A 24923-nucleotide genomic window follows, 5' to 3' on the forward strand; every position below is an offset into this window, starting at 1 on the left:
GCTCATAATGCACTCACAAGACAAAGAAAAAAATGCGCTCAGCTTGCTGCGTCGGCCCCCATGTCTGTTATGATTTCCCGCACTGTGACAGCGGCAGCCACTTATTGGTTGCCCTGTTGCCACCTCGCAGCAAACTCGTTCCGGCGCATTCCCTAACTCATGAAAACACTGCATGTTGCGTCACTTTGCAAAGCGGCTGGCGGTGGTGTGCGGAGTTTTTATTGTGTTTTTATTATTTTTATTATGCTCATGGGACCTTCGTAAAAATTCTGACCCGCACCTTGCTTGCGTTTTCTGTGCTCAAAAGTTTTTCGCGAAAAATTTACCCCGCGTAATGAACGCAGCCCTAAATTTGCATCATTTTTTTTTTTTGAAAAAGTGCTATCATTACGCGAGTACTAAATACGGTATGCTATAAAGGCCGGTGCCGCTACTTGAGGCGGATATATGTATACAGGGTGACCCAGCTATCATGCACCAAGATTTAAAAAAAAAGCAATGGCGTAACCCGATCGAGTGCATAATGTTTCCAGTACACTGGAGTAGCGGCCAGTAATTTTTCGTTAATGAGTTCTAATTAATTATTGCAATTAATTATCTAACTGTCAAAAATTTCGGAAAGCGACTAGGTGAACCCCACCGCTACTTGCCCGTGCGCCTCGACCAGCTTTAGCGACGTCTACCTACGAAAATACTTATGACGGGAAATTGGTAAATTTAATGCTCAATTTACGCTTGGTGTAGATTTCTCTAAAAAATTTTGTTGCTGAAGAGAATATAAACTCCCCGCAATAAAATGCCGAATTGGGTTCAGAGACCATTATTTTTTTTTTCAAACTTTTAGCCTGAATATTAAAAAAAAGTAAGTTACAACCTTAGCATTTTACTTACGCGTGCTCCTTACATTTTTAAACAAACAAGATGAATATTATAGTTGTATAAAATACGGATAAGGTGCGACGGGCACGCAAAATTGAAAAAAAAAACGAAAAAATGCAAAAGTTGAGACGCACTGATATAAAAGATACCACGTGACTTTTTCTGAAATTCTCCTCAGATGTAGTACTTGACGTGTACTTGCATTATCATCAAAAACAAGTTGCATTATTCTTTCCTGGAGCGCATACCGCGCGAGAGAGTAATCCGGCCGGCTCTCCACAGGTATATACTGTAGTCATAGCGACTTTTCTCAGATTTGTATAAATTTTAAAAGTTTTGTAAAAAAAAGAAATGATGCCTCCTCGGATAGAATAAGAGGGAATGTAACAGAAAAAAAGTGGCATTTTTAATGTCAACGTTGGCATCCCAACAACCAATCTGAGTCCAATTTAAAGTGCATAGACTTGGGAAAGAACGAAAAAACTCTTATGTTCAGCCCCGGATTAACAGAAAGCGCTCTTTAAATTGTGGTGAAACTCTCCGAACACGTTCACCGCTAAACTTACTTTGATTAGAAAAAGAAACACTGTGAACCATATTGAAAATACCGAAATTACAGCACCCCTTTCCTACAAAGGCACCGCTCGAACGTACTCTGGAAATGCGCGCAGTTATCCACAAAAAGGAACGTGGTTCTTCGGGTTGAGTTTTTAGAGCTTACTCTGGATTTCTAAAAGCCGTCACACTCTTCCTTTTGATTTGCTATTCTGCCATGCCGACCAAATTCATATCGCCAACACACGGGATCCGTGCACACCGCAATCATGATTGCGCTGTATTCGCCCTAAAAAATGAAATATATCACAATACGAGAAGTTGCGCACATTTTTCATTTATAGTTTTACAGGAATACTGTGCGCTTGCCTCCCCGTGGTGACCCCTCTTTTGCTTACTCGCACGTACGCGCATTCGCGAGGCACTCAGAGTGATTGGGGACTGCAAATTGGGCGGCGTGGGAATACTTCACAAATGATACGCTCGAGTTCTCAACGCTAAGTCAGACAAAACATTATCTGGGTTGTGCGTGATGGCGAGAAAACTCCTGTGAAAAAACACTACAAGACAAAGTCAATTCGGGAAAAATTTCGCGTGTACAAACAAAACTGTCTTCACTAGAGCGCTGGACTTGCCAAGTTTAACGTACTCTTTGCAACCAGGATGAGTCAAATGTAATCGACAGTAAGAAAGGTGCTTCTGCGCTCATTGTGCCAACTAGCACGTTTATGTTGCATACACGGGAAAGACCAGGAACTTAACTATGCATTCCAGTGAATTGAACCGTGCAGTTCATTTTCAGCGCGCCACCAAATAAATGCTTTTGCGGGGAACGAGACGAGTATGCAAAAGGCGAGTATGCCATGCTCGCAGGACTGCATTTACCCGTAGAAGGTACGGTTGGAAGCAGAAAGGAGACGGGAAATTGCTGTTTTCACGTTGGAGCCAGGGAACTTTGTGTGGAAGACCCTTGGCCCTTTAGCATTGCTCAGAGGAATCTAGATTGCATTTGCAAAGAATGCATGCGAAGTATTTGAAGGAATATTTGAACACCAGGCTACATTTCACAACCTGAGGAACACTTCAATAATTAGAATTCATGCGTCTAGAAACATAGCAGCTGTAGTCTAAGAAAGTCAAGTGCACACGCTTCCAATCCGTGAAGCGAAATGAAGTTTCCAGCTAGCGTGGCACAAAAAAAGGAATAGTGATGACCAGTGCACGCGTTCACCGTTATTCAGTGCTGACGCATGTGGCGTAAAATTTAAGTGAACTGCAGCAGGTACATGTGATATTCATGCAGAACAGCCTGTGTTCTGCGTGAAAACTCTATGAAAACTATGGAAACTCTTAATACCTATATGGCTAGCAACTTTAGCTGGACAGGTGGCACACAGCAGTATACAATTTCGATAGGGTGACAATTGTTTACGGCATCAAACCAACTTTTAAACTGGCATTTTTCTGCTCTAATCTGCGCAATTTCATTTCATCTGTGATCTTTTGATTGATTGTAGGGTTTAACGCGCCGACGCAACGCAGGCGATGAGGCGCGCCGTAGTGGAGGGCTCCGGATTAATTTTGACCACCTGGGGATCTTTAACGTGCGCCGAAATCTTGCACACACGGGCGTTTTTGCTTTCCGCCTCCATCAGAAAAGCGGCCGCCGCGGCCGGGAATCGAACCCGCGACCTCGTCATCTGTGATCTTTTGCCTTTTGTACAAAAACATTAGATACAGTGGAACCCCGCTGATTCGTCCCCCGGTCTTACGAAGACCCGCTTCTTACGACAGATCACCGCGGTCCCGGCAAACCCCCTATAGAAACAATGCATTAAAAACCCTGATGATACGACGCTGGGGTGCACGCGGTCCGCTTCATACAACGGACCCCGGCGCTGATAAACCAGCGCTTTTTCCACACTTTACACCGCTTCGCCGCATTGTCCCGGCCTTCTTTATCCTAAACCCCCGTTCGACGCTGCTTTATGTGCAAAGGTCCGCAGCTCAGACCATTTACTGAACACCCGCAAGCAAGCAGGCGGATACCCGTAAGCGGGAGTTAACCTGTGACGGCCCCACGCGGCAGCAGTACGCCAACGCGCCAAGCGCGAGAAGTCGAAGTTCAGGTGGCAGGCGGACCGTGAATTTGCAGCTCCCGTCGAGCCGCCGACGAACGCGAAAACACATTCTACGCAACCCCACGGCGATGACCGAACAGCCGCTTTCCCCGCACACTCGATAAAAGTTTCTTCCTTTCACGACGCTCTCTCTTCCTATTTCTCTGCTCTCTGCTTATCAGCTTTTCAAAGCCGCGTTAAAGTAAACTAGTTCACTGTAGCCGCATTTTCACTACGCTCTTTTATTTTGATAGAATGCCTCAACTTACGCGCGTCCGTCGCAAGTGTGGAGACACGTTTGGCACCGCCATTTTGGATCACTCGCTGGCCGCCGCAGCAAGTCACTGTAGCAATGCCGCACTATAATTTTCGCCGGAACACGGTTTACTAGCGAAATTTGAGCCATCTTATCTATTTCACGTTGCTGGGATCTTGTGAGAAACAAAAACAGCTATTTATAGAGAACCATTTACACAATAGCGACGGCACGGTACCGCTCAAAGTGTGTCTCCGCCATGTGCGGCTATGCCGTTTCTTGTTCATCTCCACCTTGTAATATCGTTCGTTTCGCTCGGCCTTGGCAGTTTCACACTCACCATTTCCCCTCTCAATTTGCTCAACCACGTCGGCCTTATCTCTCTCGCGCAAGGCGCGGGGCTTGCGGCACTGGCGGGCCATAAATGGCGGCGGACGGCACGAATGTCGCGAGGCGCTTGGCTGGCAGGCTAGCTGGACGCCATGGGGGGAAGGGGCACAACATAGGAGTTGCTTTTTTTAAACTTGCGACAGGGTGTCTAGCAAATTGCCTAATTCAATTTCCCCGACTTTTCCGTGTTTTCCATGACCATTTTAAACGTAATTCCCTGACCTATACAACAGGCGCCATTCTGTGGAATTGGTCCGTGAAGCATATAAAAAGTATATACAAAACACGTTCTATCATGAGGAAAAACACATTTGTTGCAAATGCCCTAATTCTCAAAATGCACTTTGATTAACTTCAGTTTGTATGTTCAGTTTGAGGTTTGCATGCCTTCTGTTACGGCTTCAGAGAGTTTATTTCTTCTTGCGAGATAGAAGCTTTAAAGGGACACTGAAGTGATATATGTAAACATTGCGGGATTACTTGCGCAAATTGTAGTCCGGAGTCCCCAGGCCGTGTTTCGACCACCCTGGGCGCGTTTACGCGATTTTATTTAGTAGAAAAATTAATTCGAAAATGCTGTCCTCCTCTCTTTACGCTCGCCCATTTTCTGCGGCGTTTTCGTGTGACGTCGCGGGGAGCCGAGCTCGCAATTGGCTGCGCTACTGCACGGCCCCCCGGCCTTCAGACGAGAGTCAGTCGGCCCAGCGTTTCGTCCGCCGGCCGCCGACGTGTCGTCGCAATTCGTTCGCTCAGTTGAAACGAAGCCAGGACACGTTTGTGAATGGAAGAATCTGCCTTTCTTTACTTGGTTAGTTTGTACACTGTATCTAGCTCCAAGTCAAGGTCGCTTCACACAAGCGCTGTACAAGCGCACATGCGACGCTTCGCTTACTGGTACGCCAGTAGGAAAATATAAGGCCTCTTGAAGGCGGGAGAAGAGTCAGCGAAATCAATATAGGTACTAAGGAAATAAAATCAACTGATATTTTTACCGTACAGCGTAAAACTAGGGCGCGGGAAGCACTTTTTTGCGCTGGGCGAACAAGCACAGCGGTCAGCAGCACGACTACGCATCTGCGAACGCTTTTCCGTCTACGAAATGCAATTGCTAGACGTGAGCTATTGTGGAAACTCGGGCGACGCTTACTGCACGAGCGCAATACAACAAATAGTCACCTAAGCTGCTTGAAATACCAAAACTAAATAAAAGTGTAAACTGGTTGTACAATATATACCCTATACTATGATTACTGAGTTATTGAGAATGCCCATCCAACAACGCCACCGGTTGTATTTTACAGAACCGAAACCATAACCGAAACTTGTTTGGTTGCACACCTTGGGCATCGTCCAATCACGGTACCCGCTCCTCCCAACGTCACAGCTTTAGTTGGTGCGGCCGCCGCAAACCGCGCATGGTAGTTTTTCTTCTTTCGCGCTTTGTAAACTAATTACCGATTTGTCAATCGGATAAACGATGAAAAGTGTGCTAATTTGAGGCAGTCTACACTGCAAGCAAAAACGGGAGCTTGACAAATTCACTTCAGTGTCCCTTTAAGTTGCGCTTCAGCGAGCACCTTTTGCTTTTTTTTATTGCCCTGGCTCTATATGCAACGTGAACCGCATGGTGCGTTTCTGCACGCGATTCGGGCGCGTCGGCATTGTGCGTGTGATTTTTTGACGCCCCCGTCGACGATTCGCGGGAGCGGCAGCTTCTGCCTCGCTCAGAAAATGACGCGCGTCGCGCGAGGCAGTGGGAGGAGCCTGCCGACTTGCGCCAATGGAGAGCCGCACGACTCATGGCGGCACTTTCGAAGCTCTCGAGACAGCCGGATGGCCCCGCCACAGATGTTTAGGATTACCACCCAGGCAGGTATTGCATGGGCGCTTTCACTAGCGGCGCGGATGATGTTTTATAGTACCGTTTTCGCCCACATTATAAGCTCCTTTACCTCACAAGCAACTTCGTGCGTGCCTTGTGTGGCATTTTAGAGAGCGCTTAGAAGCGGTCGCTCGAGCTCCCGTCATCACTTCGCGGTCGAAGTCACCGCCATGTTTCCGCTGCCGGCAGCACCGCGCGCAGCGTGCAGGCGGTTCCGCGGCAGCGTCAGAGCGTCTGTGATGTGCGCGGCGCATTTTCGCGAGCAGAAAACGCCCCACGCGATTCACGCTAAACCATGTCATGTTCCTTTTTGATTAGGTAATTCTAGCTCCTGATGTCATAAGAAAGAAGTCCTTTCAAGATTAGCTCCCAAAAAAGGACTGACTTTTAAAATTCGCTGAAAAAAAAAAAAGCGCATTGTGGCTGCGATTTGGGCACCGCCTACATCGCCCCTCTGCGCAAGTGCAACCAGCAACCGAAGCCAGCTGCGAGCTCCGTGAACCGCACGGCGAGTTTCTGCACGCCATTCATGCGCAGTATTTTCACGGCCGCGTCGGCGATTTCGTGCCTGTGGTGGCTCCTTTCCTGCACAAGCAGGTGCGTTTGTGCATTGAGTTTAAAGAGCGGTTAGAAGAGGTCGTTGGAGCTACCGCACTACCGCCGCGGCCGGTGCAGCCGCCGTGTTGCCGGCGCCTGCTTCTCGGCACGCACCGTGCGGGTGGTTTTCGCGGCGGCGTCAGCGCGCCTCAGGCGTGCGCGGCACGTTTTCGCTTGCAGAAAACCCAGAAAACGTTTCGTGCGGTTCACGCTTTCGTCGCGCGCGAACTTGCTGGGTTCGGTAACTTCTTGGGGGCCCGCAACACTGTATCCCCTATTCTGAAACTGTGGGAAGGCCCCGAAACGGTTTTCCCTGACTGGTACTACTTGATTGAAAAATTCCCTGACAATTTCCTGACTTTTCCCGGTGGCGCAAAATTCCCTGACTTTTCCCTGTTTTCCCGGTCGCTAGGCACCCTGTTGCGATTTCAGCTAAAGGTTCGCAAATCACGCGATAACGCGCTATATGTAGTAGTTTAAAAAGTTCTTAGCCCACCTGTGGCGTGGAGCCGTCTACTAGGCCGACATTTACCCGCACCCCAGTCGTACGACACCCCGGTCATACGACGCTTTCTCGCGGTCCCTTGAAAGTCGCATTATCGGGGTTCCACTGTATATGCAAATCTTAGGTACGTAGCTATATCACTGTATCCTGAGTGGGCACGCCGAAAGGAGCATGGCTGACAGGGCTCCATTCTCGCGCTGTACACACTCCATTATCAGGTATTTTTACTTCTAACCAAAGCAAATTTAGCGGTCAACATCTTGAAAGAGTTTCACAAAAATTCGAAGAGCGCTTTTCTAAAATGTAGGCCTGAACCTAAGGGCCGTATCCTGAGTGCGTCTTCTACTCCATTTGCTCCCTCCTGAGGGGAGGACTCCGCAATGCATGTGCATGGGGAAATCGCTTTCAATGATCTCCTCCACTGGAGGATAAAATGGAGCACGGATTCAGAATAGCAGGGTAAGGGTCATGTTGCTTCCCCCCCCCCCAGTCTATGCACTAAAATTGGGCGCAGATTAGTTGTTATGGCACCAATGTGGACATTAAAAGTGCCATATTTTCTGCCATATACGTGTGTATTGTGAAGGGATGGCTTGACAGATTCGTCGTCATCGACTTCGGCGTGGCGGACCCATGGCGCGCCGGTCGCTACAAGACGATGACGACGAAGGCAAGATCTCCTCATGTGGTCTGCAATTTCTGCTTTGAGTTTCAGATTTTCAGCACGGAGAGCATACCACATGAGGAGCTATTGCCTTCGTCGTCATCGTCGTGTAGCGACCGGCGCGCCATGGGTCCGCCACGCCGAAGACGATCTGAAACTCTAAGCAGAAAAGACCTCAAGCGAGCCCAGTCAACTAAAACGAACGCATCGTTTACCTCCCAAGCAAACCGATCTGGTACCCCACCCCCCCGCCGCAATCGCAGCCCCAGTTACAAGAAAAGCACTAATTCTCAATCAAAAAACGATCCCCAACTAACTCAAACGCTTCAAACTATTCGAACCGAAATACACCAGGAACTTGAAAAACTGGCAAACCTGTATACGCAATGCCTAATGACCGCAATGGTACCGGAATCTTGGAAGAACGCTAACATCATCCTAATCCATAAGAAAGGCGACATGAAGGACTTGAAAAACTACAGGCCGATCAGCTTACTGTCAGTCGTCTACAAGGTATTTACCAAGGTAATCGCTAACCGAATCTCTGCAACCTTAGATTTCAGTCAACCTAAAGAACAAGCAGGGTTCCGTAAAGGTTATTCAACAATGGAACATATTTACGCGATCAATCAGGTGATAGAGAAGTATACGCTGAGTATACTCAACCCCTATATATAGCCTTCATAGATTATGAGAAAGCATTTGACTCGGTCGAAACCCTAGCAGTCATTCAGGCATTACGGAACCAGGGGGTAGATGAGCATTATGTAAGAATACTAGAGGATATCTATAATGGGTCTACAGCTACTATCATCCTCCATAAGGAGAGCTGTAAAATACCTATAAGGAAGGGTGTCAGATAAGGAGACACAATCTCTCCAATGTTATTCACAGCATGCTTACAAGAAGTATTCAGAACGTTGGATTGGGAACAGGTGGGAGTAAGGGTTAATGGAGAATACCTCAGTAACCTCAGATTTGCTGATGACGTTGCCTTGCTAAGTAACTCGGGGGACGAATTGCAAAGGATGCTTTCCGCACTGGGCGAACAGAGTAGAACCGTGGGCCTGAAAATTAATATGCAGAAAACTAAAGTAATGATCAATAACCTCGGGACAGCACAGCAGTTTGAGATAGATGGCGAGGCAGTGGAAGTGGTAAGCGAATATATATACTTAGGCCAAGTTGTGACCCCAGATCCCAACCATGAGGCAGAGATAATTAGAAGGATCAGAATGGGGTGAGGTGCATATGGCAGACATTATCAGATAATGAATAGCAGCCTACCATTGTCGTTGAAGAAGAAAGTGTATGACAGCTGCATCTTACCGGTACTCACCTACGGGGCAGAAACTTGGAGGCTCACTAAGAGGGTTCAACTTAAATTGAGAACGACTCAGCGGGCAATGGAGCGGAAAATGATAGGTGTAACATTAAGGGACAAGAAGAGAGCGGAGTGGGTCAGGCAGCAAACTGGTGTTAAAGACATATTAGTAGAAATTAAGAAGAAGAAATGGACTTGGGCAGGGCATGTAATGCGAAGGCAAGATAACCGCTGGTCATTAAGGGTAACAGAGTGGATCCCTAGAGAAGGCAAGCGCTGCAGGGGGCGGCAGAAAATTAGATGGGCAGATGAGATCAAGAAGTTTGCGGGGATAAATTGGTCACAGTTGGCACAGGACCGAGGTAATTGGAGAATAATGTGAGAGGCCTTTGCCCTGCAGTGGGCGTAGACAGGCTGGTGGTGATGATGATGATGATGATGACACCAGGAACGCCTCGCCCGCTTGGAGGATCGTCGTCGTATGCATGAGTACTTCGATGGACAGCTCCAGCAAATCCGAGACCTCCTCCATCAAGTCATCACCAACGTCCGACCTTCGGAACCCATACCTGAACCCCCTCGCAAAGTCCCACCACGACCCACACCATGACCTCTAACCCTCCCGCCATTCTGCAATGGAACTGCATAAGCTTTTTGACCGCCAAGACAATAATCGCAGCAAGTAAAATATATCAAACCAATCGCCCGCCTACTTCAAGAAACCCTCACCACCCCTCAGCTGCCAGGATACGTCTTCATCAATCCTTCTGTTCCACGCAACTCACAAGTTTCTGACCATGCAAGGGAAGGAACAGCGCACATTCTAACAAAGGACGACAGAGTAACACACCACAAGCGCTGACTATCAACTGGTGGCTTTATTGCAAGCTGCGGAAAATAAATAGCACAGTTACAGGGGAAAAAATGCAACAAGTGCGCACGAAGAGATAAGAGAAGGATGCCCAGCTTGTCAAACTATTATTGCGTCACTGAATTTGTCACCACATCCACTTTTCTCTGGCCTCCAAGAATGCGATTTCCTTTGGCGTGATAGCTAACGAGGGCACACTAACACATTTATCGCCTGCTCTTTCAATCATTGCAGCTTCAACAAGTTCCCTCGTGGTCTGGTTCCTGCTCTTAAAGATAACTGTTGTGTTATCGAACACGGGGATTCGACCAGCACAAAGCAGGCAGTCAGGTACGTGCTGCCACACGTGGCCTCGTGAAGAACGACGGACATTGTAGTCATGTTCTTTCAGCCGTTCATTCAAGCATCGGCCTGTCTGGCCTATATATTCCTTGCCACAGGCCATAGGGATCCGGTACACAACGCCGCTTTCGCATTCAGTGAATTTTTTCTTATGACTGGTACTACACTTGGTTTTTTCTTTGCGGACAGGGTTGCTTCTTTTACTACTTAGCTGCCGTCGAGAGAACCCACGAGTGAGTGCTGCCTCAGCGCACTGCTGCTGCGCCCAAATATCGCATTGGGGAGTATCGTAACAGCCAGACATTTTTTTTGCTAAAGCCACTGCGCGCAGGTCGTGCCCACCGCCTCGCGCCGGGGACGCCGGGCAGTCGCCGCGAGCTACCTCAACCCTCCCGCGTTAATAGCCCACACGACGAGCGAGAGATGAGTCGAAAGAAAAAAACGGTGTTTTCTTTACTCAACGTACACATGTATGAGCGGGCGGGGTGAGTTGAAAAGCCGTCGGGGCGAGTCCGTTCAACTCCCAGGCAGGGGTTGACGCGCTCGTCGGGCTGAGTCGGCGGGCCGCGAGGAGCTGAATACCTTATCTGCACGATTATAACGCGCAACTGATTGTAACGCGCGGGTACGTTCGTGCAGGAAAATTCGAGCAAAATAATCTACCGCGAAGATGTAGAAGGCATGACACCACGTACCTGGGAGGTGGAGATTTGATTTGACGCATGCAACTGTGGCAGCCAAAAAATAATTGTGCTTCATAAACTTGCTTATCTAGCTCCTGCCGGAAATAAAACTGAACACTGAAGCTGTTAGCGATTTGAAATGCATTGACGTTCATAATTCTATGCGTGACGGACTAGTTGCAGTGGTAGAAAAATGTGCAACAGCTGAACAAGGTATGCCATTTAGGAATGAGTCCGCCAAAATTCATCCACGCGGTGTTGACGGGTTTTTTTATTGGATACAGTTTAATTTCGGGAGGACTTCGTGCCTATGGCCACGCCGCTGGCCAGCTTAAAGCCTATTTCGGTGTTGAGCCCCATTTGAACGCGCACACAAATTTTAAGGTTAGGTTTTAGCAAGAAACAAATTGGCGTTAGAACCGCACAAATACGGTAGCTCCTTTACCCGGAATCCCTCCGGTCTCCTCCCCTCGATTCTTTGGCATGGGTTTATATAAACGCGGGAGTGGTCGAGGTTGCTGAACCCGTCAGGTGACTTCGCCCTCCCTCATCGAATCCATTTATCCGGTGCTTATATGAACTCCACCCAGAGAACCGAGGTGAGGGGAGAGCAGGCGCGGACCGCAGGGGTTCGCGGAAGGGCACTTATTCAGTTCCTCAAGCGGGATTCACACGACGGAAAACCCCTCTCATTTTGGCCCGCGGGAGCCGCTCACGTGACCGGTTTTAGGCTCCGCCCCTCGGTGGAGATCGCCCGCGGTGGCTCCGCGAAAGAAAATGCCTCCGCATGTTTTCGCTCGGCGGCGGCGGCCCTCCGTAGGGAATGGAACCAGTTTTTGGCACACAGGGCGAGGCTCTCGCGGAAGAAGCGAGCCTCGCCCTCGCTTCCTCCGCGCTGTCGTCTGCTAGTCACTCCGGGCAGCTCCGCACGTGTGGATGCGCCACCAAGACGGAAAATCCGCTCACGTGGTGTTGACGTCACATATCCGTCCGCATCCGTGAGAGGGTTTCTCCGTCGAGTGAATCCCGCTTCACCGACCGCCGACTCAGCCCGACGAGCGAGTCGAATGGACCCCGACGGCTTTTCGACTCAACCCGTCTGCTCATACATGGATGATCGAGGCGAAAAGACCTGTTTATGTCGACTCAACCCCCCCCCCCCCCTCCGGGCACCGGGCGAACAGCAAAAGCTGAACTTTAAGCTTTCAACCTGGCACTACATTTACTAGCCTGACTTGCACTCTATTGCGAAGCGCTCGCGGAACGCTTCGTCCTTCGCAAGAGGGGGAGGAGAAAGAAGGAAGAAAACTTTATTAAGAAAGGATGGCCCGAAGCCGCTGGGGATAGGGGAGGGCAGGAAGGACGCTAGTAATGTCCAGCCATCGAGGCCGCACAGACGAAGCTCCAGAGTGCTGTCAAGGTGTCCTTGACGCGCCAAGAGGGCCGAATCCACTCTTCGTATGAGTGAACCCTCGCGGGGCGGTGTTGGGCGCGAAGCACGGCAAGGCGCGGGCAAGACCAGACGAGGTGCGGAAGGTCAGGTTTCGATGTGCCATGGCATGCGTAGCAGAGCACATGGGGGTCCAAGAGAGGAGGGGAGGAACTGGGAGCATATCCGGTCTGTAGAAGGCCTGCGAGGTCTACAGAAGGGCAGTTTCCCGCCGAGGTTGACATCGGAGAACCTGCCGGCGGTATGTTGTTGCCTTGCTGGGATTCGTTGCCCGGGGGCTCAAAATGAGTGTACCGTCCCCGCCACCGTGCCACTATGTCGGAGGTTATGGCGACGCCGGAACGGGCCCGGTTGAGAAAACCCTGGGCGCCGCGAGACAAGTCCGGAGGCAGAGGATGCGGGTTCTGGGGTACTGAAGACTGGAGGTGAAGGCGCAAGGCATGTCGGCGACGCTGGCGCTCCTCGTAAGGATCGGAGTGGGCTCCGCTGGCAATGGTCTCCCCGAGCTGACGGCGGTACCACGAAGATGCCTCGCTCGCCAGCTTGTGGGCGCCGGAATGCCCTCCATGGCCGTACTGTTACGGGCGTGTGGAAGGTGTGCAGGGAGCTGCAAGCTCGTTTAATGCAGTGTGCTGCAGAGTGTTTCCGTGGAATTACTATAAGGGAACGTAAGGTCTCGGCACAGTCCGTGAAATCGTGCACACGGTGTTACGCGCGCCGAGTGCATGCCTGCAGAACGGAACGTGCTAAGCGTAGGCCTTGTTGGATAGTGCGCAGCTCAAGCTTGGTGCTGTCTTGAATAGAGCCGACGATGTCGGCTGTAACGCTGCGTTCATTGCGGTCTTCCACTACAGCTGCAAGTGCCACAGCGGCCGTGCGAAGTTGCCAGGAGGCGTCCATGTACACACGTAATGTCCGCGGATCCGCAGCGTCGGTGGCTGCGGTGGTCTGCAGCAGTGTGGCACGTTGCGCCGCGTGAGTAGCCCGAGCAGTTTTCCGGGGTGCTGCTCGCCGCTCTGTAATCAGCACGACCTTCCATGGGCGAACGTACAGGTGGATGGGCGGCTCATCTAGTAGTCGCTCACCGTCGTGACGTAGCAGGCGGCGACCCTGCAGTGACAAGTGGCGACGGTCGTTGGCGCCTGCTATGCGCGCAGAGATGGTATCCCCACGCGTGGGAAAACCAGCATAGCGGTAGTCTTCGACGCGAGTGTGAAGGGGCAGGCCAGTAATAGCCCTCAGAGCCTCCCGATACAACACAACCTGGTGAAGTTGGTGCTCCGTCAGATCGTAACACATGGCGCCGTAGACCGCTCTAGATACTAGCACTGCCTGATCTAGGCGTCGAGCGATATCTTGCGAAGCACCTCAAGACGCTGCTTGACGGAGAGACCACCTAAAGCCCTAAGAGACGGCAATCTGGCCTCGGACGCGAAGGGTCAGCGCCAGTTGATATCCGTAGCGGACGAGGGCTGCAGGACCAATGGGACCCCGGACGTAGGGACCAGCCTCGGTTGATCACCCGAAGTCTTTTTTATGGCTTCCTCCTCCTCCACTGAATGGACCCTTTAAGCCTAGCTGCGAGTGCATGCCCACCCCTCCACCCGTGCACGCATGTGCGCGAGTTCAGACGTGAAAGACACTGGGCAAAATGTCGCTCCGGAAGCCCTTCAACGTAGATGGGAAAAACAACGGAAAAAACGTCACTCCAGGGGCCCTCCAAAATGGAGACGCAAGACACTACGTGTTGGGTGCGAAAAATTTCCGGTCTACGCCATTACCAGCTTCGTTGTGAAAACAGAAAGATGGTTGAATTGCCAATGGTGCATATTCAGAAAGCTGCTTCGCATAAAATGACTATCACCATTGTCATACCCACATTGGTAGACCCAGGCGACCGGCCCAAAAGCTAAATCTAAACACCCAAAACTGTCGGTTCCATGTTCCCTGACACGCGGACTGTTACAATCAGTGCCGTTCTCGTTGACGTCATCGGCGACGCAGATTTTCCTCCATAATCGATAGTGATCATATTAAGCAGTGCGCAGTGTCAACGGCCAAGACCGTCACAATAATTGCCGTCCTCGCAGGCGTGTCTGCAAATAAGTGTCACCCCCCTAACACACTCAGATGAAAGCACCTCCGCATTGGCCGAGGAGCCCAGAAGCAAGAGTCGAGTTAAAAAACGATCAGCATGAGGAAAGAGGTGCCAATGGCGAGCTCCAGCAGGAATCACGAAAGCGTACAGGAAGGCATCGGTCCGCCGAGTAACGCAACTTCATAAAAAAAAAAGAGGAAGGGGGGAGGGGTGGCTCTTCGATACGCTACGGTTCAGGAATGGTCTCAGCACCCACTATCACGCGACCGCTGTATCTCAGATGGTTACTCTAGCCCGGCAAAGAAATCGGGCGTACTCCTTCCCGCATCCCGCTTATGCACGTAGGAAAATACTTAATTGCGGGGGGCAGTACGAAATTAAGGGGACCACTGTAAATGTAACGCCGTAGCCCAGAAACACACACAACGCACGCGCACTCCAGGGTACATTAAGAAACACAACCCACAAGATAGACACACTCAGCCCGTGCGGTCAAGAAACGCGAATGCACAATCACCTGACGCGCATACTCCAGGCACTTCGTATTTTTTTTCTTGCGAGGAACACGTACCATGACCTCCTCGTATTGCCTTCGTTCACGCATGCAACCGAAAAGAATGCCGTTTTGTCGCAGTGATCGCAAGAGCCGCGAGAAGCTTCATCTCCTCCTCCGTAACAGCTGTCACTCTAGGGATACGGTTCTTCACTTGTAATACTCAGAAACTCTATTTTCTGGGTATCTATGCTGGACTACCTGTGCTTGTAGGCGCCTTCGTCCTAAACTCTTCTCCTTATACTTCTTTGCCATTCAAGTATCACCAAAAATCTCCACTTTCTTCCCGACATTTCGCCGTTTTTATTTCTTCCGTAGTCTACATTTATCGGTACAGTAAAAAAATCAGACCAGTTTTCACAGTCAACGCCACTTGCTTCGTCAGTGTCGATGCGACCATAGCAATCATGAGGCGCAGAGTCTTCCAACAGCGCTTTCATTTGACGATCCGGCAAAATGGGACGCCGAAAGTTCGTGCCGGCAGTTTTTTCAGCAACAAACACGACCTCCAAAAGTTGCTTTTAAGAGATACATGTTTCCGATCTGTATTTTAGAGTCTATTGTTACCATAGTGAGTGCGTCTCGGAAACCGTCACAGAAGGTTAAAAAAAATGCGCGTTACAGACGAGGAAGTGCAACATTTCTGCGCGTGCCGTTCACGAGTGGGTATTAGCGGTGAAAAGCGCTTATTGGTCAGCCACTTCGCGAAAGTTTAAGACACTAATACCAATTTCTTCTCTGTGCTTTGTCTATCGAACGGCGCACAGCTCAACTTTAAATAAGCGCATTACATATGTAATGAGAATATCCGTAGGAACTGACGCAACTCACCTGCTGCATGCTGAGAACGCCATCATCGCCGCTACTTCTCAAACGAATTGCCCCGGCTACCGTGGCAGCGCGGGAGTGGCGCCACCTACGAATGTGGCATTGAAGTGTAATGACAGCTAGAGTAAAACAAATGGCATGAAAACTAAGGCGCGCTCTACCACTCTGAATCCGCTCGCAGTAGATGTTTCGCCACCCTACCCCCGGCGTCATCTTGTGAACTCGCGCCGGTGTCGTCTGCTATACTCCTATTTAGCGTGGCTGCAGTTTTTTGCGCCTAGCTGCGTTGAAGCTTCACTGTAAATTCGCATTAGTTCACTTGTATTTTGAGCTCCCGAAGCCTCGGAAAGGCGTCAAGCTGTGATTAGCGACTGAATTAATGAACAATCAGTGTAACCCTTCTCTTCAAGCGTCTCTGCGAAGTCGAACGCTCACAGCTGCGTAATGAATTGACAGCGAAGCTGTTGAGGAAATCGTTTGTGTATGGTGTCCGCAAAGATAGCAAGAAAATTCAAAGCGCTCGTTCACGCGTGCCTCTACCGCACGTTTGTCAAGCTAGGCGTACCCAATTAGGGAGGTTGGCCAATACTGACCAAAAATCTAAAAAAACTCCAGTGTTCCCCGCGTGCCTCGAGCGAGCGTTCGTCAAGCCAAGCATACCCACTTAGGGAGATCGGCCTACATAGGCCCACATTGGCCACACAAAAACTCCAGAATCGGCTTGGCGGAGTCGGTCTCCGGAACACGGACACACCGGAGAGTTAATGCCCGAGATTGAAATGTCTCACTCACTCGGCCGCGGCTGTGGGGAAAGGAATCACTCCACCTGCTCGATCCAGATTCACGTGGTAGTGTACACGTTGCACTTTTTTTTTGCGAGAGTTTGCCTTGCGGCATAACAGTTATATGTACAACATCTCATTTGTTTCACCCAGAAACGTCAGCAGAGACCGGTACTGAGGGCCCCATACACACCGCTGTAGATCAGGGGGTCTCCCAGGATGGAGCCCTGTGCCCCGGAGGTGTTGCAGGAGATAGGTTTGAAGGGCAGGGCAGGTCCATAGAAGGTGGCTAGTGTCGGCTTCGGACACAGGGACCGGACAAAAGGGACAGGTGCCCGCAAACGCTGCGTGATAGCGGCAGGGCAAGCGTGGGTCACTGCTGGGGATAAGGCCACCCCAACTCGAAGCCTCCGAAGCAGGACCTGCTCCCAGCGAGCGAGCCCACTGGGGAGGTCAGTTCCACGCGGTGGAAGTAAAGCACGCGTGGCGCAGCGGAGGTTCTCCTTTTCCACCAGCAGTTCTTGTAGGGTGGACACCGGAAGAAGTGGTAGCGGCCGTGGAAGGTCTACACGGCGACAGGAGCGATCCGCCGCTATGTGGGCAGGAAGCATGTCCCGGCGAATCCACAAAACACGCACAGGGCATGGGTATGTGTCCAGGATCGCGTGAATACGTGCCGACACGCTGGTGGTACGCGCAACTCGACGTAGATGACGAATTGCTGTCGTTGAGTCCGTGTAAATTACCAGTTTCACGCCGGTAGTTACTGTCGATGCAAGTGCTTGGAGACCACCCCGAATAGCAGTAAGTTCTGCCAACAGGCTTGGTAGAGGGCGGAGGGACTTGTAGGCGCAGCACTGGTTTAAGGTCGGGCAAGAGGGACAAGCCAAGGGTGTGGTTATGAGGCAGTCGTGTGCCCCGGCGTCCACGAAAGCCTGCATGACTCGTAGCCGCGTCGCAGGCGCCCACTGACGGACATGAAGGAGCTAGGGCTGCATCCGGAGGTTGATGAAGGCCAGAGGTTCGGACATGTAGCCTTGCCAGAGGATTGTTGTCCGTTACCTGATGGTAGAGCCAAGGCGGTCTAGCCGGAGGAAAGGCTGGTATCATGTCAGGAACCTGGCCCATATATGGAGCGAGAGCTGATGCCTCCGGTACATATCCACGCTTTAGCAGGCGAGCGGAACGACGCTGATGGATGATCTCATACGTGTTTAGCTGGGCTTCGGCTTGCAGCGGTGGAATTGGTGTTATGCGAGGGAGGCCAGTAATGGTGCGCATAGCGGCCCTGTTGATGGCCTCAAGCCGAGTCCAGTCCGCTTGCGTCATGTGCTGGAACTGTGCCTGATACACAAGCCGTGGCTGCAGTACGGAGCGCACTAGGAGATGGGCAATCGTCCAGCATGCCCCGCCAGACGTCTGAGAGATGAGGCGAACGAGGTGGAGCATCTGTCCGGCTTTCTGTCGAGCACATCGGAGCCACTGAGCTGCTGACCCTAGTCCTAGGATCCGAGAATCTAGTCCTAGGATTCAAAGACGGTCAACAGTGGGTCTGTCGTTCCCATTCAGTTGCAGTGAAATGGGAAACATGGAAAGGAGGCGGCGGCCCCAAGCGTTGGCCACGGGAAGTAAAGCAGTCTTCTCTTGCGAGAGAGAGGCCCGCATACTCGCACCATCTCTGGCAGTCTATTAGTGCTTGCTGGAGGTACTGGGCTTGTCGTGACCGGTCTAGATGCATTGACCATACCATAATGTCAACCGTGTACATGAGGAATTACATGACTAGGATTGAAGCAAGGTGCCAAGTTAGCGGCAACAAGACAATGTTGAAAAGAAGCGGAGACAGAACAGACCCTTGTGGCACGCCCCGGATTGGTGTAAAGTGACCGAAACTTGCTCCTTTAATGCGGATGAAAAAAGAACCGTATTGGAGGAATTATCGGACTAAATCGCAGACTTTGTCTGGAAGGTGGAGGCCATTTAAAACTTGTAGGATGGCAGCGTGACTAACGTTGTGATACGCCTTGCATATGTCCATGGCGAGCACAGATCTCACACGGTGGGATCGGCCTCCAACTAAAACCATAGATGAGAGGTATTCCAACCCATCCTCAGTACTGAGATAGGGCCTGAATCCAATTTGCGCCGGGTGATACCATTGAAAGATATCAAGCCACCACAGAAGCCGTGTTACAAGCATTCGCTCTAACAACTTGCACAGCGTCGATGTCAGGGCGATAGGGCGCAAGTTCTGAAGTACATGTAGTGGTTTCCCGCGCTTTGGAATGGGAACAATATCCGCCCGAAGCCAAGAGTCAGGTAGTTGACCGGAGAGCCACACCTGATTAACCGACTCCAGAAGCGGTACGAGGGCTGGGTCGTCAATGTTCTTGTACACCTCGTAAGTTATGACTTGCGGCGCCTGGTTTAAGTGTGGGTATTCCATTCGTTCATTCGTTGAAGACCGATGCAGGCGCCAGACAGCATCATTATAGCAACAAAGATGGAGTAAATGTCGTTGCGGCAGCGAAGTAGAAGCAAATCAGCTGCAATCGTGTACTTAAACCGTCGCGAGGGCGCACTCCACTGCGTCTACCCTCGCTTTCCAGAGGGACCGGAGTCCGATGGCTAGGACACAGTCAGGGAGAGAGGGGTGGTCTGTTTCCACGCACAGGAACTTGAGGCCCGGTCAGGTGACGTTCCACAATGTTCTGAGTACGATTGTATTTCGTGCCAGAAGTACATCGCCGTGTTGCAGTCAAGGAAAGCGTGTTCTGCAGTTTCCGGCTTGCCACACAAGAGGCATCTTGCGCCCCAGAGAAGGAAGAAGGCCCGCTCCTGCTGACGCGCGATGTCAGGCAACACTGCCGCATGGAAGCGGAAAAAAAATCTTTTGTGCCGACTGGGATGGGCGACTGCCTTACTCGCTTGAACACATCGCCTCACTGTTTTCAGTGTGAACCGCGTTGTCTACAGTGTGAACTGTACATTTAAGTGTGAGCTGTGCATTTTAGTGCCACTGACTGACTTTTATGTGTTCATTTTGTGATTAGGACACCAAGACTGCAACTGTGTTCATTGTGAGAGTTGTTACCTTCCCCTTTTCCCCTCATCCTTACCCCCCCAGGGCCCCATGGCCTCTCGTCTAATAAAGTTTTTCACTCACTCATCGCCTCCACCCTGAGGAACCGGGGGCTGACGGTACAGAGGTGGTGGAAATGTCTGCGCTATTAAGTCGCAGTATAACTTTCGCGGCTTCACACCAAACAGGTATTCCCAAGAGAAAGACGATTGCAGTGAAGCCATCGCGCTCGCTATCTCCCTGTAGAAACCGGTGATGCGAGAGCCATGAATGACAGAAATTGATGTGGCAAGTCACGGCCGCAAGTGAAAGGAGCCTAGGCATTGGATGGCCGCTTGAAGGAACGGGTCAACCTTGTCGCGGAAAAAAATGAAGCGCTGGACTACGAGCTTGAGTTCTGCGTTTAAAAGTCCAATGCCTCCCCCCTCCATGCTCCAGAAAAGATTGGTGTGGCGCATGGGCTCGTATTGTAAGACTGAGCGTAGCGCCTAATCAGCGGGTTTTGCTTTCGTCTGGACGGAACTGTACAAATTTCACACCGGCTCCGTCTGGACGGAACGCTAAGCTCTCAGTTGTATTCCGTCTGGACGGAAGGATAACCCGCAGTGCTCCGTTCCGTCTGGACGGAACTTTAGCACTTGTATATCGTTCCGTCCAGCCACAGATTTTCCAGATGTCCGAGCTCGAGTTAACGAGGGATTACTGTATATTCTCTTTTCTTTCACCCTAGTTTTGAACGATAGAACATTTTATAGGAAAATGAAATGGTTAGCTGTCTTTATTTCAAGGGGTACACTGTTTCAGATTTTAGCCCATAAGTTTTGGATTAATCGTTAGCCGTAGGCATTACGAGTCATCGGCAGGTATTATTGTCACGCCTAGTATTGCTGGTTGGTATTATGAATAAATTTAGTGACAACGGGTGACTACTTTGCAAAATCTTATGCGATGTGATTGCGATTTTATATTCGCGAACAAGCTTTAGAGGCAAGATCTGAAGGTTACAAAGCAATATTTCTTTTGGAGCGTAGAACTGAGAAAAGGTGACAATACGCAAGGCTCTTTTCTGCAGTTTAAATATAGGATCAAGGTAAGTTTTGAATGTTAATGCCAAGGCTCGCAGCAATATGTCAGGTGTCAGTGAACCAGAGAAATTAAGTAATTTTCAACGGGTAGAGATCAAAGTACGTTCTCTAGTTCTCAGCAATACATAACACACAAAAGCTAGTTTTGAGCTGGCGTTATTTGTGTGAGTCTTCTAGTTTAAAGGGACACTGAAGTGATTTGTAAACATTGCGGGATTACTAGCGCAAATTGTAGTCCGGAGTCTATAGGCCGTGTTTCGACCACTCTCAGCGCGTTTAAGCGAATTTAGTTAGTAGAAAAATCAATTCGAAAATTCTGTCCTCCTCTCTGCATCCTCGCCCATTTTCTGTGGCGTCTTCGTGTGACGTCAGGAGGAGATCAGCTGGCAATTGGCTGCGCTACTGCACAGCTCGCCGACCTTCCGACAGAACCAGTCGGCCCAGCGTTTATTCCGCTGGCCGCCGACGGGTCGTCGTAATTCGGTCGCTGATCAGTTGAAACTAAGCCACAACACGTTTGTGAATGGAAGAATGTGCCTTTCTTTACTTTGTTAGTTTGTACACTGTATCAAGCTCCGTGTTCGGGTTGCTCCACACAAGCGCTGCACAAGTGCACATGTGACGCTTAAAATCAATTCGAAAATTCTGTCCTCCTCTCTGCATCCTCGCCCATTTTCTGGGCGCTTTCGTGTGACGTCAGGAGGAGATCAGCTGGCAATTGGCTGTGCTACTGCACGGCTTACCGACCTTCCGACAGAATCAGTCGGCCCAGCATTTAGTCCGCCGGCCGCCGACGGGTCGTCGCAATTCGCTCGCTCAGTTGAAACTAAGCCACAGCACGTTTGTGAATGGAAGAATGTGCCTTTCTTTACTTTGTTAGTTTGTACACTATCAAGCTCCGAGTCCGGGTCGCTCCACACAAGCGCTGCACAAGTGCACATGTGACGCTTCGACTGCTGGTACGCTAGTAGGGAAATCTAACGCCACTTGAAGGCTGGAGAAGAGTCAGCGAAGTCAATATAGGTACTAAGGAAATAAAATCCACTGCAACTTTTACCGCACGGCGTAAAAGGGCGTGAAACAGGAAGCACTTTTTTGCGCTTAGTGAACAAGCACATCGGTCAGCAGTACGACCACACATCTGCGAACGCTTTTCCGTCAAAGAAATGCAAATTCCTGACGTGAGATATTATGGGAGTTTGGAGGACGCTTACTCCACGAGCGCTATACAACAAATCGTCACCTAAGGTACTTGAATGCTAAAACTAAATAAAAGTGTGAACTGGTTGCACATTATATACCTTATATATCCAATCTCGGCAGCGCTGGAATTTTACCACAAATTTTGTTCTTTGCTGGCTCCATTTTTACTTGAGGTTTACCGTGAGGCTTACAAGAATGGATATCTTCAACCTACGCTGTACGAAGGCCACACTGTTCTAATCCCGAAAAGTGATGACCCTAACAAACTGCGTAAAGTAGAAGGATATCGTCCCATTTCCTTGTGTTATGTAGATTATAAAGTATTCGCTAAGATTTTGGCCAACCGTCTTCAAAATGTAATTGAGCTACTAGTTGGTGACCATCAGACATGTGGAATTCGTGGGCGATCTATTCACCCTAAGATTCACATATCAAGGTCTATACTGGAGTGTGTTTCGGGTACGTCACCCCAGGTATAGCCTTAGTACAACTAGATTTGGCAAAGGCATTCGATCATGTCAGTCACCAATTACTGTTTCGTGCTTTACAGCATGTCAACGCAGGCTCCTGGCTTACTGAAGGTATTCATGTATGTTAGGCTAATCACTCGTAAAGAGTGATAGTCAATAATCGACTAACCCAACCAATTCACCTTCTTTCATCGGTTCGTCAAGGGTGCCCGTTCCTACCACTCCTGTTTGGTTATACCTGGAACCTTTATGTATGGGCATAATACAGGACATTAATGTTAGAGGATTTACGCTATCGTCCTTCGAAGTGAAAATCTTAGCATACGCCGATGATGTCGCTTTATTTTGTACTGACAAGGCAAGCGTGGAGAATGTTCTTGCCATTACACATGAATTGCGTGAGGTTGCAGGTGCGGCCCTGAATTTCGAGAAAAGCTGCGGATTCTGGTTGGGAGAATGGGGAACCACACCCGACTGTTTCGCCGGACCCAACGTATTCAGGAGTACCCCTTTTGCAGCTTCGCAATACTGACTCGCACTGGCCGGAGCAGGCGGTGGAGGTACAGCGCCAAGTGAATGACTGGCGGGGACGGCAGTTGTCCATTGTTTCTCGTGCTCGGGCGTGTAACACGTTTCTTGTGACCCGACTTCTTTATGTCCTACAGGTGTTCCATTGCTCACAACTCAGGATACAGGCTTTTCACCGGATTTTCGCAACCTTCATTTGGTGTTCGCGTTGTGAGCCACTGCCTCGCGATAACCTTTTTCTTCCGGTTGTGCGAGGGGGACTTGGGCTTGTTCATCTTTTTGTTTGGCACCTTCTTTCTCGTTTATTCTACTTTCGAGACGTTCAACATCCTTTTTCAAAAGCTGCACTGCAAATACGTCTTGCACATTTTCTCCCTGATATTGTGCTGTCTTCGCTGTCTGTGGAAGCAGCCCGAAGCCCGCGAGGTTTCCTCAGAGAAGTGGTTGCCATGTTTCGCTTGTTACAAGCTCCGTTTAGCCTTGAGTACTTATTTACTGCTTTGCGCAAGCCTATTTCTGATGGCCTGGTTTTTGGGCGTTTTCTCATACCTTTATATTGTGTTCCATGTTTCCAGTGTCCGTGCCAGGACGTCCTCAATAGAGTGTGTAAAATGTGTGTTCCGCCAGCTGTTAAAACATTTTTCTTTAAATTACATGCTGGCACGCTCCCTGTTAAGAAACCCGCCCGCATCTTCCCACGGGGGGAACTCGAGGAAATGCGTCGCATCTACTCGAGTCAAGCAAAGCGTCACGTCAAGCGAAAGCCAAGCAAAGACGCCCTTGACTGAATTCCGAACGCGCGCTCCGCCGCTTATATACGTTGAGGGGACTGCGTAAACCGGTCCCAGTTGATGACGACGTTGGCGTACTTGTAAAGCGGCGTGGACTCTAGGTGTTTGAGCCAAGCGCGGATGTTGCTTCGCCGGAGAACGGCACACCGGTTATATGCGCAGCGCGCCCGAAGGAGAGGAAACCGCGGAAGAGAGAGTACTGCACATGCGCCGGCCCTAGCGCATCTGCCGCAGCTATGACGCAACACAATCCAGCACAATCCACTTTAATCCAATCCAATCCAAATCCAACCGAATCCAAGCCAAGCCAAGACAAGCCAATTCAAGCCAATCCAATCGAATCCAATCCAATGCCCCTCGCGAGAGAGTGTTCGCTATCGCCTCGACGCGACGCGCATGCGCAGTGAGCGTGTGGACGGCGCCGACGCCGACGCCGGACATCGTGCGACTAACAAATGCTCTGCATTTAAAACTTGGATGAAAGACCAGGGTCTGTTTATAGCTTGGTCAACAGACTGTCGGCTCTGTTCTCGACCAGAGACAATTGATCACTGTTTTGTAGATTGCAGAGATGCTCTCTTTTTATATGCAGAGCATCTGATTCACTCGCCTTGTCCCTCCGTCGTCGTCGTCGTCGTCGGCGGCGGCGGCGGCGTTGTCCGCCCCTCCCCCATTCTCCTCGCCGCGCCAGCTGCGCTCTCAGCCGCTCTCCCCCTCTCCTCTCCGATAGCGAACACTCTCTCGCGAGGGGCATTGGATTGGATTCGATTGGATTGGCTTGGCTTGGCTTGGCTAGGCTTGGCTTGGCTTGGTTTGGTTTGGCTTGGCTTGGCTTGGATTGGATTGGATTTCGATTAGATTGGATTAAAGTGGATTGTGTTGGATTGTGTTGCGTCATAGCCGTGTCACGTTGCGTCATAGCCGCGGCAGACGCGCTGTGGCCGGTGCACGTGCAGTACTCTCTCTTCCGCGGTTTCCTCTCCTT

General features: G+C 50.3%; 1 protein-coding gene across 1 annotated transcript in view; it reads right to left on the reverse strand.

Annotated features, from left to right (window-relative positions):
* LOC144165032 (uncharacterized) overlaps window positions 1-16092 on the reverse strand; it is a 108890-nt gene extending 92798 nt beyond the window's left edge. Inside the window, exon 1 of the mRNA XM_077695192.1 lies at window positions 16001-16092. Within this exon, the coding sequence (XP_077551318.1) occupies window positions 16001-16026 (26 nt within the window). The 5' untranslated portion in view covers window positions 16027-16092. The remainder of the gene's footprint in view (window positions 1-16000) is intronic.
* Between the last annotated feature and the right edge of the window lie 8831 nt (window positions 16093-24923).

This window comes from Haemaphysalis longicornis, unplaced genomic scaffold (genome assembly GCF_048455015.1).
Source record: "Haemaphysalis longicornis isolate Haplotype H1 unplaced genomic scaffold, Haemaphysalis longicornis Haplotype H1 scaffold_14, whole genome shotgun sequence".
In the NCBI taxonomy this organism is placed as follows: domain Eukaryota; kingdom Metazoa; phylum Arthropoda; class Arachnida; order Ixodida; family Ixodidae; genus Haemaphysalis; species Haemaphysalis longicornis.